This window comes from Sylvia atricapilla, chromosome 1 (genome assembly GCF_009819655.1).
Source record: "Sylvia atricapilla isolate bSylAtr1 chromosome 1, bSylAtr1.pri, whole genome shotgun sequence".
NCBI lineage: Eukaryota > Metazoa > Chordata > Aves > Passeriformes > Sylviidae > Sylvia > Sylvia atricapilla.
In genome coordinates this window covers 36486706-36503222 of record NC_089140.1, presented here as the reverse complement: position 1 = coordinate 36503222, position 16517 = coordinate 36486706, and the positions used below count along the sequence as shown (strand labels likewise).

Genomic DNA, 16517 nt, shown 5'->3' with positions numbered 1-16517 from the left:
TGTGTGTTTCTCTGTGTATTTGTATATATGTAAGTATGATATATATATATATATATTTATGTAGTTCAGTCAACTTTTGTGAAGAAGAAAAGATACATGGGGTATTGGTCTAAGAAAAGGACAGGAAATCCTTTTGCTAATTCTGGAATAAACTCACCATGTGCTTTTGAACATGTATTCCATATCTTGAGTTCCTGTAACCTTTTCCATGAAAAGATGATGACAAGTCACCTAACAAATGAAGAGCATGTAGAGATTAATTGGTATCTTGTCACTGCTTTAAGAATATGGCAGTGATCAAATGACATTGACTTTTCTGCTGATATTATCTTGCCTGATCTTTTTCTACAAAAAAAATATTCTAAATGATTGTTCTTAGTGTTCACTAACAGGCACTATCAATGCACTTCTAAAGCACTTCTGAAGCAAAGTATCCTTTTTTTTTTACCCTATAGTGTCCTGAAATGTGAAGGTATTTGTTTGGAGTTTTTTCCCTCCATTTTGCTCATTCTTTGAGACTGTTTATATCTAGTCTGACTCTCAGGACAACCACCAGTCAGTGCATTATAGATGAGAAATTCCAGGGCTGATATATAGTAGAATCTCAAATCTCAATCGCTTTTTGTGCAATGTTTTGTAGGGGACATGCAGTATTTCAAAAAAATATATCCAGAGGCTGAGATATTTGGGGACATAGTAATTTACAGATTATTTTAAAATTTTTGGAAGATATTTGTGTGTTCCCCCCTTCCTCTGCCTATAATGTCATTTACATAATTTTGCTCTTGGTGATGAGGGAATAGCATTATTTCAGTCAGAGGGATGGTTGTATGCTTGCATTCCATGAAACGTATGCATACACAGTACAAGTGCTGGTACGATACCCAAGTCTGCATAGTTTTGCACTTGTGACAAATATAACTATTCTGACTGCGTTGTTAACAAGCTTTCATGCTATAGTGAATGATTCTCTTCATCTGACATGGGCACGATATAGATCATATACTTTCCTTTCCGTACAGATACCCTGCCCTGAATTTGCATGCTGTTTTGTTCAGACTTTATATGATCTGGCAGAGACAACAGACAGAAAGCTCTCTTGGAACATCAGTGTTTCTCAGTTCACCTGATGTGAAGGCACTTGGCCATCACATCAGCAAAGAGGAAATAGGCAGCTCAATAGAAATCCTCTCACATTTCCACACTGCTGTTCTCATCCACCCTTCCAAAATCCTAACCAAAATGTTGTGTTTGCTAAAATTAAAATTTCTGTACCTATAGATAATCAAGGAATGAGCTATTAAGTTGCTAAAATACATACTTTTTATGACCAGTTTTTGATTCATGCTTTACTAAACCAAAAGGTGCTTTTTGCCCCTTCCTCTTTCAATTTTACCTGCCTAAACCTGAGATCAAGTCCTTAGATTTCATTGTTGCTTGTAAGTCTCTTCTGTCTTCCTCCCCTCCCCCAATAATTAATAACCTGAGTAAGGAATGCAGCTCTTTTTTCTGCTTTAGAAGTTACTGTACTTTAGATTTTAAAGATGTCATTAATTATTTCGGGGAAGTAAATCCTTGAGGGCCTGGGCTCGGCTTTTGGCAGGCAAGGCTTTTCAACCCACCCCCCCAGTTGCTCAAGAGCATTCACTGTGATGTCTCTTCAAGCTGACATAGTATCTGGATTTTTAAAACATTCGCAATTAACTATTAAAATTTGCGCCTATAATTTTTAGTCATCCAGATAAAATGGGTAATGCAGAGCCTGTTGCTGATAGGATGACCAAGATGTATGTAATGAGTGTTTGAGTAGAGCTGTGTGAGGGTACTCAACCTTCCAACCAATTGATCATTGATTTGTGTTCTTTAGATGCACCTAAACAGTCTGTATTAAAGCTACACCAGTCCATCTGCAACTCTTTTATCTGTGTAGCATCCTATTGAAGGTGAAAACATATAGCTATTTTTTTCTGCCTCTTCATTAGAATTAAGTATAACAAGGATGTAAAATCACTTTCTAAAACAATTATGAGGTCTGAAGTTATTGTGGGAGGAGGGGGAAAACATACTTTGTTCTTCAGCTAAATGCAGTATCTGAACTTCAGGGGTGTCTGTAAGATGTCAGCGTGTCCCTTGGTGTCTGTGCTGTACTTGCTCTTCCATTTCTGTTTCTGAAAAGGAGCCAAGAGAGGAATGGTGCTACTGTTGAGGGGGTTTTTTGGTTTGGTTTTTTTTTGGTGGTGGTTTTTTTTTGTTTGGGTTGTTGGTTGGTTGGTTGGTTTGCTTTTCTTGTTTGATTTTTTAAATTTTGTTTTTACACTCCTAAAGTCAGAAGTTATAAGCACCTGTCCTCCATCAGGCTCTCTTGTGAAAAATACAAAATTAATGCATTCTTGGGCCTGTGTGCCTCACTTCGAGTACTGACGATTTTTGATCGTATCTCAGCAATTTTGGGAACTTTATCATGTGAATGATTATCTGCATCATATGGACTTCAAGTTTTAGGGAAGTTACAGAATAAAAAAGGAACACAGCATGTTTTCTTCTGATACGTTTTCCTCCTAAAGCATGCATGTGTTGTGGAGCTGAGGCCTACATGACTTCTGTTTTCACTCAGAGCTCCTGAGAATGGTATATAGAATAGCTTGCATTTTAAATATTTGTAGTGATGTTCTTCTTTTTGTAGATACATATATATACATAACCATGCTTTTTTTTTTTTTTTTTTTTTTTTTTTTTTTTTTTTTTTTTTTTTTTTTTTTTCTTCTGGGCACATTTATTGGGTTAAGAGGCAGTCAAGTAATGCACGTCTGCAGAATTTTGTATTCATTTGTATTTGTTCATGTTTCTTGCATAGCTCTTAACACAGTCACGGCCAAGTGCAAACCCTGATTCATTTCTTTTTTCCATAACTTTATTAGAGAGTTAACAAACCACTTCTCCAGTGTTCTTTAAAGCGAGATAGCAAATAATTTTTTTTTTCTTCTTATTGGCAAATTTTTGGCTGTGGAGTTCTGCACAAGTATAAACAACATGAGAGATCCTTTAACATAACATGAGAGAGCCTTTAGTCGCTTTGCTCCCTAGCTTTGGAACTCATTGCCAATTGAAGTAAGGAAAGCTTGGCTGTTGGGACTTTTAAATCTAGACTTAAAAGTTATTTGTTCTGTTTAGCATTTTTAAAATGATTCTATTAGGAATTGTATGTGCTTCAGTTTTAATTTTAACTCATAATGATTGTAAAGCACCCTGGGATGCTTGCATGAAGGGCGCTACAGAAACCCAAGATTGTATTGTACTGTGTTGTAATGTATTGTATTATTACATGGTACTGGAGTTGGACCACGGACAATTCATATAGAAAGCATTTGAATACTTAGCTAAAGATAAGGAGTGTGTGTGTGGGGGTACTGTCTTTTCTTGCTTCTTTTCCCCCTTTTCTGTCAGTTATTTTATTAAACTAAATTAACATGGCAGTTATTCCCTAAGAAATGCCAGCATAATTTACTGCTGCAAAGGGGCTCAAAATGTAAACCAGATGATAAACTAAAAATAAAAAAGTCCACATTAAGATTTAATTGCACTTCCCTTTCTATATTACGTTCTTATGTAAAATACATTACAAAACAGTACATTCTTTATCACTTCCTTCACTTTTAACTGAATTTCATTAACAATAAAGAAATATATTGTCTCTATTTTCAGTAATGTCACTTGACAGTTAATCCCTTAACTTGATGTACATGTCTTTAAGATTTTTTTTTTTTTAATAAAGAACACGATAGCGCTGACTGGAGCCAAGTATTGCACAATCATGTGATTTGCAAGTTTCCCAGCTCACAGCTTTGCCAGTGCAGGTCAATTCACACCTGCCACACTTATGCCATTCTGGTCCTCATGTTGCTTTTCCTCAGTGATTGTCAGAGGTAGAGAGAGTTGTGCATGCGGCTCCTTCCTTCCCCCCTCCCTCCCCACTCCAAATGTGTGGTAAACCTTGTGCATTGGAAGTGTCTCCTCAGGAATTAAATGGAGTTTAATTTCTGTCCATTAGAAAGCTGCTATCCACATCGCCAATTAAGCCTTCTATTTAAAGGGTGAGGAGATACGTATGTCTACATCTTAATCACTGCTGTGACTGGTTTGCAGAGACCTTCTCTGACTGGTTCAGTTATTACTAGCAGTGGTGGGAGGCGCAGGGATCAGTGTGGTTATAAAACCTACCCAAAAGCTGAGCAAATTCTGTAGGTGCTGTAGCGTCACTGTCAGCAGATTTGAAGCTGAGGTACATCTGTGTTAGGGGACGCAGGGGTGTAGGCATAAAGATGCGCCAGGGGAAAAATTACTTGAATTGGCAATAATTTTTACCTGGCAGGAGCAAAAGCAAACACAACCCACTTGTTGAGAGGTAATGCTCAGAGACATGCAACTCTCACCTTGTCAGACTGGACTCATTGCATGTCTTCACTATAATCATAACTTAGAAGAAAAGAGATGAGTTTCTCAGACTGAGCAAAACTCTTAAAAGCTTGCTCCCCCACCATCACCATTTTTGTTTTTTTAATTAGTAATTAAGTTCTTCCTTTTTATATCCAAGAACCATAGTAGGAGAACCCTAAGGCGAGGGTGAGCTTTGTGTCTCTTTCCTTGGACACTTCCTTAAGAGCAGCACAAATGAGATCAGATTCTGCTAGTGCCTTGCAGCAGTGATCACAGGACAGGTTTTTCAGGACAGTAGCAACCTCAGATGTGCCTCACTTGAAGCCATGGAATAAATTGCTCAAAAGGGTAAAGTTCTGTTCCCTAGAGGTGGGGAAGGATGAAATGCTCTCCTCATATACACCTGTCTCATTTATTTTTAATTTGTTTTTTTTTTTTTTACGTACTAAGATTTCCTACACTCAGAACTACAGTTCTTCTGTAAGCTTGCAACAGAAGAGGGAAAGTGTGCGTGGCTGTGCCACTGTTCCAAGGGATTCGATAATTTACAGTAAACTGTCAGGGAGAAGGATGAAAAACTGAGACATATGCAAAGGAAATTGCTATCAATGGCCTTTCTAGAGCCAGAGAGAAGATTTCAGCTCCATAAGTTTACTTAAGGTGTTTGTATTTGAATCAATATATTTGCACTTCCTTAGAATTTTAAGGGTTGTATGTGTATTTATATATTTACATATATGTATTACAATAAAATTCCAGCAAGATATATGTGCCAGCTTCCACACTCCTGAGCTCCTAAAGGTGTGTTCCTTACTCTGTACCTCTTGTAAGGAGGATCTTTGTGTGCTAAGTGTAATTCAGCTGATTTTTTTTTTTTTAATTTATATATTTTAATGCAATGACTACTCAAGAAAAATTTAGTAAATAGAACACTAAAGTGCACATACATATATTCCTCATGGAAAGCTAGCTAGAACATTTCTCTTTTGAGATACCTTCATTAAATCTTGGATCTTTTTATGAATTCTTCAGAGCATTTATACTTTTCACAAACTCTTACTAGTGAAAGATAGCAACACAAAGGCAACGCTAGTACTTTGGCTAACACAGCTGCTTACAATGTCATCTTTACAATTTTATAGAAAAATTTTTTGTATCAAATCTTTTGTAGCAAAAGTTAAGAACCCATAGCGAGTTTCATACTATAAATTACTTTTCTCTGGGCAATTTTTTATGTTTTTCTCAGTATAGCAAGAAGTGTGTTCATGTGCTTTTATCAGCATGTCATCCTAGAACTTGGGTCTATATGATTAAGAATAATCAGATGTACATGTGGTTCATAAAGAGGCATGTGACCTGAAACAGTACAACTGAGACTTAACCATTTAAACAAAGGACAGATAAGGGATGTTACATTTGGCACTAGGAGGGGTATTTGAGCAAGCAATCAGAGGCATGAGAAATGCGCTCACTAGGAACAGAAATCAATAAAGTTCAAAAAGCTAGTCATACATTTAAAAACAGAAAGAAAAGAGGTACATAAAAGGTACATTAGAGGTTACAGAAAGAGATTACAATGGATGTAGTGAAAGATCCAGCACAAGAAGTCTTCAGATAAATGCTTGATTTCTCTAGCTCACCCATTGGTAAATTGTCTGAACTCAGAAATTGCTAGATGAAGTTCTATGGTCTCATTTTATGTAGGTTCCAGAATAAATGCTCAAAATTGCCTCTTTTGACTTTGAAAATCTGCAAAAACTTATGTAGAAAATGGAAAAGAGATCAAAGGAAAGGTTTATCCTTAACACCAAAAGAAATTCAGCAAGACAAGTGTTAGTGCTACTGAGTCTGATGACTTCTTGTCTGGACATTGTGCCTTAGGGCTCAACTTCATGCCAGACATCTGATGCTTTGCTTAGCAGAACAGTGGAATCCGAGAAGAGACTTGCTGAAAATCATGTCCTATTTCCCAGCAAGGAAATCTTCCTTAACGTGGTGGGTAATATTAAGCAAAAATTGAAATGAAAACAAACGTTGTGACTGGGTGAAGATAGAGCAATTATCAACATCTCTATCAGGAGAATGTATATACTGCAGTTCTGCAGAAAATTTTACCATACACAAAGCTTACTTTAATGCATTAATAGGTCTAAAATGTCTTGTATCACACAAAGTATTTACATTAGGTTAGTATTTGAAAGCATGTTCATTAGAACAAGCATCCCAGATAGGAAACAAGGCAGAAGCATTCTGACCTGGCTGGTTGTTGGAAAGAAAAGCAATCCACCAGAGAGGAATGCTGAAGGTGTCTCATATTTTCACCAAACCAGTCTGTGAGATCTCCAACACCCCACCTACGTCTTTATTCCCATACAAAAAATGCTGATTTGTATCTTGGATTATTCAGACTGTCCTCTTGGTTTATAGTTTCCCCTACAAACCCATTCATTGCATCCCAGGAGGAGGTGACTGCAGGTGCATAGGCTTTGCTTTTAGTACATAGCCTGGTGTAGGAACAGCAGCATTCTAGAGAGAGGCTGAGGTTGTCACCACAAGGAACTGGTTAGGAGGGATTGATGTTACTCTGGAGTAGCTTAATTCTGGCTCTGTGGACCTAAAGTCCAGCCCAGGTTGGAGCAGGGCTTTTGGGTTTGTCTTCATCTAGTGGAAATTCTGCCTGTACACCCCAAGGTAGTTTTGTGGTTGGCACCAGTGGGGAGAGCTGAAAACATGCATCCTCAGTTCAAGCTGAAAGAGAAGTTTAAAGCAATCTATTCATTTTATAACAGCTCTTTCAAATGGATTCCTGGCTGAAGTGGATAGCATATTTCTTACCCATGGAACTCTCAAATTTCAGAGCTCTGCTGGCAAAGGCACTTGCATAATCAAAACCTTAGGGTGTAATAACTCACCCCTCAATTTCATTTTCATTCTGTGAAGTAAACCAAGAATTAATTTATTAAATACTGGCTATTTTGCATTCTGTATATTATCCGAGTTGTTTTTAGGAAGGGTTTCGCCAGGACTTTTACTACTAAGTGTCTGCCATTTACAAATCGTGTGCAGTAAAATCAGGATTCTTAAAAAGATTTGTGTTGGACATGTGACAATGAAGACAAAAATGCGTTATGTCTCCTTATCTTTTCAGGTTGAGGTTGTGACTTCATTTTCTTCGTTTTCTTTCTTTCTTTTTTTTTTAGTCTAAGGCACTGTGCCATGAAGCTTGTAAAGCAGTTATGAAGTTCTTCAAATTTGAATTAACATTTCCCACCTACCTATCTTTCTCTCTTTTAAGCTTTTAACCTTTGTAGATATAAGAGTAGTATCTTGGGAAGCAGCTTTTTATTTGAGCTTTATTTATATCCCATCAGTGGGAGATGCTCGGAAAACATTGGGAGAATGCTGCTCTGTCATGCAGCAACTGGGAATTTACATTACAGAATGGTAAAAATAGTGCAAGGATCAGTTCCTTCAGATGCTGAATCCTCATTTCTGATTTTCAAAATCTTCCCATGTGTGGGTATATTTCTATCCATATATAAATGTATGTGTATATATGTATATATAATTTGGGTTCTTTTGATTTTATATCTTCCCTCATTATACCAATGTAGCTCTATGTTTACATTAATACATACATTTATAATACTTAAAGACAACATAAGACAGAAAAGGAGGAGGAGATAATTTCAGTTTTTCAAGGATAGGAGAAAGAAGGAAAGGCATACTAATGTATTAGGAAAAAAGCTTGTGCCATCACTGTAGATCTGCCTTTTATTCAGCTTTAACTTATATGACCAGCATTTGCCATTGCAGATCCTTATTCTCTTGACCCTGGCAACAGTATGGAGGTCATATAGCCATCCAAGTGCAATGCCAAAGGCACAAACAAAAGGTTTTTTCTTCTCTGTCCATCTGTGAGTTTTTCCCTGATCCTACATGTTTATAGGGTATATGACAACAAATTCCATTGCATTATTTGCTATAGTTCAAGATAATGGACTGAGGAATTTAACATAATTTTTCGTATGCAGTTAAACTGTCAGTGTCAGGACTTCTTGCCCAAAAACCAACTAGTGGCTGGATATATTTGGTCTACTTTTATTTAGAATGGCAGATGATATTTCTCTGCCATGCCAGAACACTAGGAACGACATTTTGCCCTGGTTGAGTTTTTGCAGTACATGGGCTGGCATAGGCTCAGGCAGGCTAAAATCTTTTGATTTGGGGATAATCTTGTGTTATCTGGTTGAGGCTTGAATGTTCCCTTCTCATTTGAAAAATGTTAACGTGGAGCCTCCTGAGAAATAAGCGCTCGTAAGAGTTCGGCTTCTGTTAGAACTGAAGCTTGCTATTTCCACGCAAACAAAAGCCACTGATAGTGGCTAGAATAGGGGAAACAAAGTTCCTCTGTCCTTTATGAAAAGCTCCCCCCCCTCCATCTGCCCCCAAATCTTTAAGTTCTGTTCTGCAACTTTATCACTTATTCAAACTAGGTCTAGGGACAAAGGCTCATAGCTTTTCTCTTTTACTTTTTTTTTAAAAGCCATGTTAAGTTTGTGGCATTGGAACATGCTTCCCTGCTGGTGTCTAGGGATGTAAAGCAGAGGATTTATGGGCGACAAAATAGAATAAAGCCTTAAAAGTTTGGCTTTAAAAAATGGAGCCAGTGGTTTGACAGATTGTTCAGTAAATGTTCATTTTATTGAGAATTATAAAAAAGGTGCTTAACGCCTCTGTACCATTAATATAATACATTAAAAGGGTACTGTCAAGATTAGTGTTTCAGCTCTGAAAATTGACTGTAGAGTTTATGGGCAGCACTGTTCATACTCTGCTTGTAAGATGAGGTATCTTCTACTTATCACTTCACAAAACCATTATGTTGTTACAAGGTTTTCTACTGAAAAACTTGATAAATAGTAAAACATAAATAAAATCTCATTTCAGAAGTGAGAGGATAGCTGCTGCCTGTCTTATAGCCAGATTTAGCAGATGCGGGTTTGAATGTAAAACAGTTGTGAAAATAGCCAGTGTCAAACTAGTGCAAAATTAAACTTGTGGGGTGTTCTGTTTTCAGTGTCTGTCATTGTTGAAGTACTCCATTTCAAAAGCATGCATTCCTTTCTACAGAAAAAAAATCAAATTCCTTAGTTGAAATTAATTAGCATTCAGAAACCAGATAGCATGTTTTTGGGTATTCATGAGATCTCTGTTTGAAAAAATGTTTTTAACTTGTAGAAATGTGTTGCAACACACAGATGGGAAGAAAAGAAAAAAAATCTCTTTAGCAAGCACTGTGTGTAAAAGGAATATTACATTTTGCACGCTCCTGATTACCCTGTGTAAACAGTTTTTGACATCTGTCTTTATAGTTTTCGAGGAGAGGAAGACTTTGTTAAAAGAACCATTTTTATACAGCAGTCACCATTTCAGTCTTGCTTTACCTGTATTATGAAAGCAGATGGTCTGCATGTCTTTTGAATATTTATAACTATCAAAAACAATCTCTTGCTATTCACCCTTAGGCTTATGAGATGTCAGGACTGTTCTGGTTGAAAAAAAATCATCTTGGGTGTTTACAGAAAGGGGATTACATTAAGCTGAAATGACTATACATTTTCCAGTTTAATATTTGTCCATCAGCTGTTTAATCGTATTTAGATAATTGTGTAAATAAGTTGTTGCAGCCCTTGCCCCTTCTACTGAGCAGGCTTGAAGCTTTTAAACACCAATGAATGAGTTGCAAAAAAGCTCAGATTTTTTTTTTCCTAGTTAAACAACCTGGAAGGCCTAAATAAGTTTTGGTTACAGTGCTTCTTTTGAGAAAAATGTTTAATTTGCAAAGGAATCCCTGATATCTAATTCAGCTGAGTTGTTCTAGGAAGCTGCTGTGTCTGTTACTCTCTGCTAAGTCTGTTAGCATGTATTTGCTCTGTGTAAATACTGCAGCCCAAGTACCCCTTCATGAGGCATGAAAACAACCTTATTCTGCCCATATAAAAATAATTTTAAGGTTATTTAGGGGAAGTTTTGGGACTGTGGGGGTTAAAAGCTTTTTTGACTGGAAGCTGAGCAATCACTGATAACAGATTTTGCTGTGGTTGGTTGATTTGGCAGAAAAGCATGAACAGTTTTGGTTTAGATGATTGAATTAACCTGATTAACATTGTTTTTGTTGTTTTGCAAAAAGGACAACAGTATACTTTTAGTGATGATCGAGCAACACTTCACCTGGTTGAAGAGCAGTGTTAGAGGCAATGACTCAGAAATGCCTCCCTTGAAGCACCTGCAGCAGAGGCTGCAGCAATGAGCCAGCATGAAAGGCTCGGGTCCTTCCCGTATCTTGCAGGATGCACCTTGCTTTAGATTCTGGCACAAAACAAAAGGTGTCTGATGCTAGCATTTTATTGGGTTTTGTTTGATGGGCATATGAAACGATTCCTGCTTGAGATTTATGATATTTCCCCAGGGAGTTCCCCAACTTCTTTGAGGAAAAGATGGTGTCTGGTATTTAATCTCTGGTATTTAATCTTCCAGAGAAAATGGGATTTGGTTCAATCTACGCTGGGTGAACCTCAGCTGAACCTCAGAACAAATTCTACCCCTACCTTCACACAGTTGTTGGATGCCTAATTATAATTAACTTATTTGGCTAAAAAAAGAGCACTTGGGCTGCAGCAGATGGTATCATTCCAGAATAGTGGGATTTCTGTGAAGGTGGCACCATTTCAGATGAGATCTCCCGATTCTCAGAACATGACTGCAAGTGATGTGGTTGGGGGGAGGGAGATATGAGAGAGGGGAAAGAGGGAAATTTGAGATCTTGAAGGCTCACAACTTTCATGGATAAACTAGTTATCTAAACAAGTTAATCTAAACAAGTTAAGATTGCATATCTGTGACCAGTTTTTGCATTCTCTCAATTTTCTTTGCAACATGTGAAAAAGAAATCTGATTATGAGTGATGTATGTGATGCATTTGAATATTGGTATGATATATTTACATTCATCATCCTTGTATGTGGAAGGCATCTGCCTCTGTGCCTCACAGATAAGGAGGATATGTGCAGTAGTACCAGGATATGATATGCTTCAAATACAATAATAATTTTGATTTTGATTATTGATAATTCAAGACATGGGAAACTCCTCAAGTGTAATGACCCAGGTAATACGAAAAGCATCAAAAGTCTTCAGTCTAGATAGTGAATCTCTGAAGAGCTGGAGTTAATCTTAAGTTTTAGGCCATAAGCATACTAGATATTTGTATATGTAGATTGGTATTAAAGTGTACAGGAATTCTATAGCAATAGGAAATTTCTACAGCCAAGTGCATCTCCCTGCACTGATGTGACTGCACGTTTGATGACAATAAATAAACCATAGAAACAATGAAATTCAGTGTTGTCAAGATATTTTCTGAGTTAACAAGGTAATAATATTTTATCTGGCTTGTAAAATTTTGCCTTCAGTGAATTAGTAAATAAATCATTGATTCTTCCTGATGAGGATTCTTAGCGTAGGTAATATCACTTGAATGTTTGCATGAAGTGTTCTCAAAGAAAATGCAGGATAATTTTCATTTTTAAATGTGTGTATAATGTCTGTCTTTTTTTTTTGTTAGTTTTTTTTTTCAATCTACTTTGAAGAGCAGGAGTAATGGTGTTAGCCATCAAAGCTTGAAATTCACAGTGTCAGAGAAGCTAAAATTCCCAGCAGTGTTTCTCAAACAGACCAATCCCCTGTTTGGCTGTAAAGTAACTGTATTGAATTTATTTCTGAAGAGGCAGGGGATGTGTTGCAAACTGCCATGTCATTTGTGTATCATTTTTGTAAAATGACATGGAAGGGAGCACTAGGAAATCTTAGACAAACATCTTCAATAATAGGTAATTTACAAAAATTAATATACGTGTTTTCATACTTCAAGTTAGTTGGGCAGGAGAACAAATCTGTAAGGGGCAAAGTAAAATAAGAGAGACACACCTTGAAGTCTAAATGACATCTGCAAAATACACATGAGCTGGTGTGGGATGATGGCCTCTGACAGGTGCAGTTCCCCATTTTGCACATACAGATCTGCAATTTCTGCAAGTAGTCTGTGCAGTCATATAATTTGCCAGTTCAGATCCACAGGACTTTTAAAATCCTGCCTTATGTATCATGTGTCTGTGTTTAAAATGGTTTAATCTATAAAACAGCTTAAAAGATAATTTTTTACATTTTAGACATTAAGTATATTGCTGTTGTACTGAAAGCTGAAATTGGGTTCAGCTGAGCTTGGTTCTGGTTGTTCAGGCTAGGCTTGTAGTAGTCTATTAAAATTTCACTGTCCTTTTATACCACTGACAAAAGGCTTCTGGCTAGTTTCAGAAAAGCCAAATTAGTATCAAGAAATGGCAAGAATTTTGGTGATTCGGAGAAGCATTAAAATACCTGCCTGGTGAGGAGGGGTTATCCACATTTGGCATAAATAATGCTGCCTCACTCTAGCAGTTCTGAGCCTCCACGAACAGCTTGCTACTGAGTAGTACCTTAGAAAATGGTTATAATGAACTTCACTAAGACCAGTAATGAAGGTACTTTTAGTTGGAAACTGAACTAACCTTTTAAAAGAAGATTTACAGTAGCATTTTTTGCATTTTTACTCCAGACTCTTCCTTCCAGTGGCTATTATAGTTGCTTGTAACAAAGGGTTGATGCTCTAAATGATTTTAAGACAGCACAAATATATCTAAATGTTACATGCTGAATAGTGAAGAAACATAGTAATCAAGGCTTTGTCTTCTTGACTGTCATTGCTGTTTTGATACACTGGACAATTCTTGTAGTTAAGCCAGAAGTAACTACTTTCCACATAGAAATTTAAAAGGTGGCAAAGTTCAGTCTGTTGAAATTATATTTGCTGATTTTGTTATCCATACATCTTGTACTGAGTATAATTTTCAAGTTGGAGCGTCATCTCATTTTGCAAGGCTTAATCTTAATTGATTTGTAAGAGAATGTACTGGAACTGAGTTTTATGCATTGTAAATTCCACTATTTTAAAATTGGTCGAAACTGAGCAGAAGGTAAATTTCTCACTGTAGCTATCTGATATCTCGAGAACCTTTGAGAGAAAAATCATCTTGATCTTCCTTTGGTCTATTTTACAGCTAATATTCAGTTACAGAATTAGACATGACAATAAGCTTTTCATAAGCCTGTTTTTGCAAATCACTTAAAATACCCTGTTGAGGAAGAACAAGGCTGGGTTCATATTGGGTTATTAGATGCATATTTTATACTGCTATAAACCCCATATTTTATCCTATTCATAGGTCATTCAGCATTCAGATAAAGTTTTATCTTATGATTTTCTGGGGTCTAATCTGTGATAAGTGGCACAGAGGAACTGGACATGGGTAACTTGGGTCACTGCTTGCACTTGTAAAGGCAGTGTAGGAATTGTGTGCCTCTGTGGGTATGTGAAGGGTCAATCAAATTTAAAAGCAGAAATGGGATGAACAAAATTCACTTTCAAGATTAGCATCTTCTGTCCAAAGCTCATCCCATTGCATGATGTTTCTTGGTCGATAACTTTGTTCTTCTCTTAGTACAGCTGCTATTTTTGCTTCCATTTACAATATACCTTGGGTTGTTTTCATGCTCAATTAATGAGTTTTTTAAAAGGCTTTGGATGATAGGATTTAAAATGCAATATGATTCTCAAACTTTAAAAATATAATGGTTCCACAATTGAAATAATTTGTGCTTTGACTTGTACTGCTCTGTATTACAGATTTTTTTTTCTTCTCCCCTTTTCACACAGAGTATGATTTCTTCCATTGTGAACAGCACTTACTATGCAAATGTCTCAGCAGCAAAATGTCAGGAATTTGGAAGGTGGTATAAACATTTCAAGAAGGCAAAAGATATGATGGGTAAGCAAAAAAAAAAAAAAATTGCCTTGATGGTGGTTACATACCATTATGTGTCACATTGAGGTCTGTCACAGTCATATAAGAAGCCAGTTCCCTTCACTATAAGTTTAGGAAGCTTTTGATGAGTAGATGTAGAAAGTACATATATAGTGAAAGAATTCATTTAAATAAATATTTGCTATTGAAACAGCCAAGCTGACTTGGGTTGCCAGAGATGTAAAGCTGTCATTCTGTAAATCTAGAGATCTTCTACCACCCAGAATAATTGTTTAGAAAACCTGTTCCTGGAACTGTGACGAACTGATTTTTTAATGTGTGTATTTTTTTCTCGCTCTGGCTAATGTATATTTAAAGAAACAGGCTTCTACAGCTATCACTACTTTCCAGCAAGAATGCTGTAATTTATGAATTCCTATCTTTCTCTAACCTTGGGACCCTAATTTCAATTAATTTTAACAAGTAGTTGTGTCAATTTTTTGCTTGTTGTAGTAGGCACAAGTAAATTACTGGAGAAAAAAAAATCTATGAGTTCTGTGATACCTTTCATTTGTCTTAAACCTGTTCACATAATTTTGAACTATTTATGTCAAAAACTTCTATGTAGATTTCAATAGAATGGAGAAATAGGACCTCAGTTTGGATTGAATTTTGAGCTTGACTTAGCTTTCAATATTTGAAGCAAATCATTCATCTACCAAAACGGGTTCCTTGCCTTTTGTAGCTTAAGGCTGTAATGAAGACAATGCATCACTTTTGTGATAATTGCTTGAATTACTGTTCCGAGTAAATGGCCCACTTGGGTTGATCTCTACTTTCCCTGAGTGAAAAAAGGCAGCTTCTTTCCTTAATCTTCTTCGTACCTTCTGTGCAACACAGAACCCTACTTCTGAGACCACCAAATTTAGTGGTAAGACTTCACTTGGTTTCAGGTGGTTCATGTGTGTGGCAGCAGAATGGCCATATGAGGAGAGTGACCTTTCCACAGCAGCCTCTCCCATGTCTTTTGCAGCAGTGTTCCTGCATGGGGCAACCCCTGCAAAATTTTACTTATACAGTCTACCAAGACAGCTTCATATTCCATTCACTTGAAGTCAGTGAAGCCAGTGAATAGAAAATGTGTTTGTGTATTCTTGTGTAAACTAATGCTGGCAGAAGAGGCAGCATTGCCCTCAAAGCCACCTGTGTGAGGAGTAGCAGGGCCTCTGCTTGGGTACTAATCCAGGCTATGGACACCAGAACTCTCTGGCTTTTTATTTATCAGATTTCTGCCCATGATAAGACGGGAGGAAGATGGGGGTGCAGGTGGGAATCCAAGTGTCAATTTCTCCATCCGGCTCCAGTCTTTGTGGGGGAAAGGGTGGTCTTGTACTGATGACTGTTGATGTAGTTCATAACCACTGTGACAAGCTCAGACACTGCCTAAAAAAATAAGCCTTACTAGTATAACAAAAAAACCCTGCTACAGCACTTTTGTGAAAATACTGGACTTCTGACTTTTAAATAAAGCGTATTTTCTTAAGGCTATTTCCAGACTGGAGCTGCTAAAGCTCTAGAATAAAAAAGATTACAAATGCTGATAAAAAGGAAACTCCTTTATATCAACCTAGAGTCATTTTATATTGTTTAATCATGCACAAGAGGGCAACTGGAAGAACTCTTGTAGTTTAAAAAACTGTGCTGTTATTTAAAAAGGAGGGTGTGTCAAAGGCAGATGAGATATATAAGAATATTTTTCTTAATATAAGAAAAAAATTCCACCATGTTGCAAGTCACTGAAAAAAACCCATGCATACATGGTTGCAAGATAAAGCAGCCCATCTGTGTAATTTACATAAATTATACTAGTTCCTAGCAGTCCCATACAATTGATGCAGCATCTAAAAATTAGCAGAGCATGGGGAGGTCTGCACCTCACCCTGCTTGCTACAGATTTCCAGTGTCTGGGAACTGCAGATGTCATGGCAGGGACCTCATGGGAGGAGCAAAACCAGTCACTGGGGGTTTCTCTCTCTCTGGCTGGGACATGTTTTCCCACAACAGCCCTCCTTACCCTTTGCACAGATGCACTTGCTGTTTCACCTGCATCATCTGCAGCACAGATGATGGGCTTTTGTTTCTTGTCTTTACCCCAACTCTAGTTGGTTACTGCTTTGTCTG

The 16517-nt window shown here is 37.1% G+C and overlaps 1 protein-coding gene across 4 annotated transcripts in view; it reads left to right on the top strand.

The window, feature by feature from the left end:
- Positions 1 to 16517, top strand: part of SATB1 (SATB homeobox 1) — a 92451-nt gene that overhangs the window by 31496 nt on the left and 44438 nt on the right. For all 4 annotated transcript variants that reach the window (XM_066319672.1, XM_066319680.1, XM_066319657.1 and 1 more), the window contains one exon: positions 14249 to 14360. In XM_066319672.1, coding sequence (XP_066175769.1) covers positions 14249 to 14360 — 112 coding nt within the window. The remainder of the gene's footprint in view (positions 1 to 14248; positions 14361 to 16517) is intronic.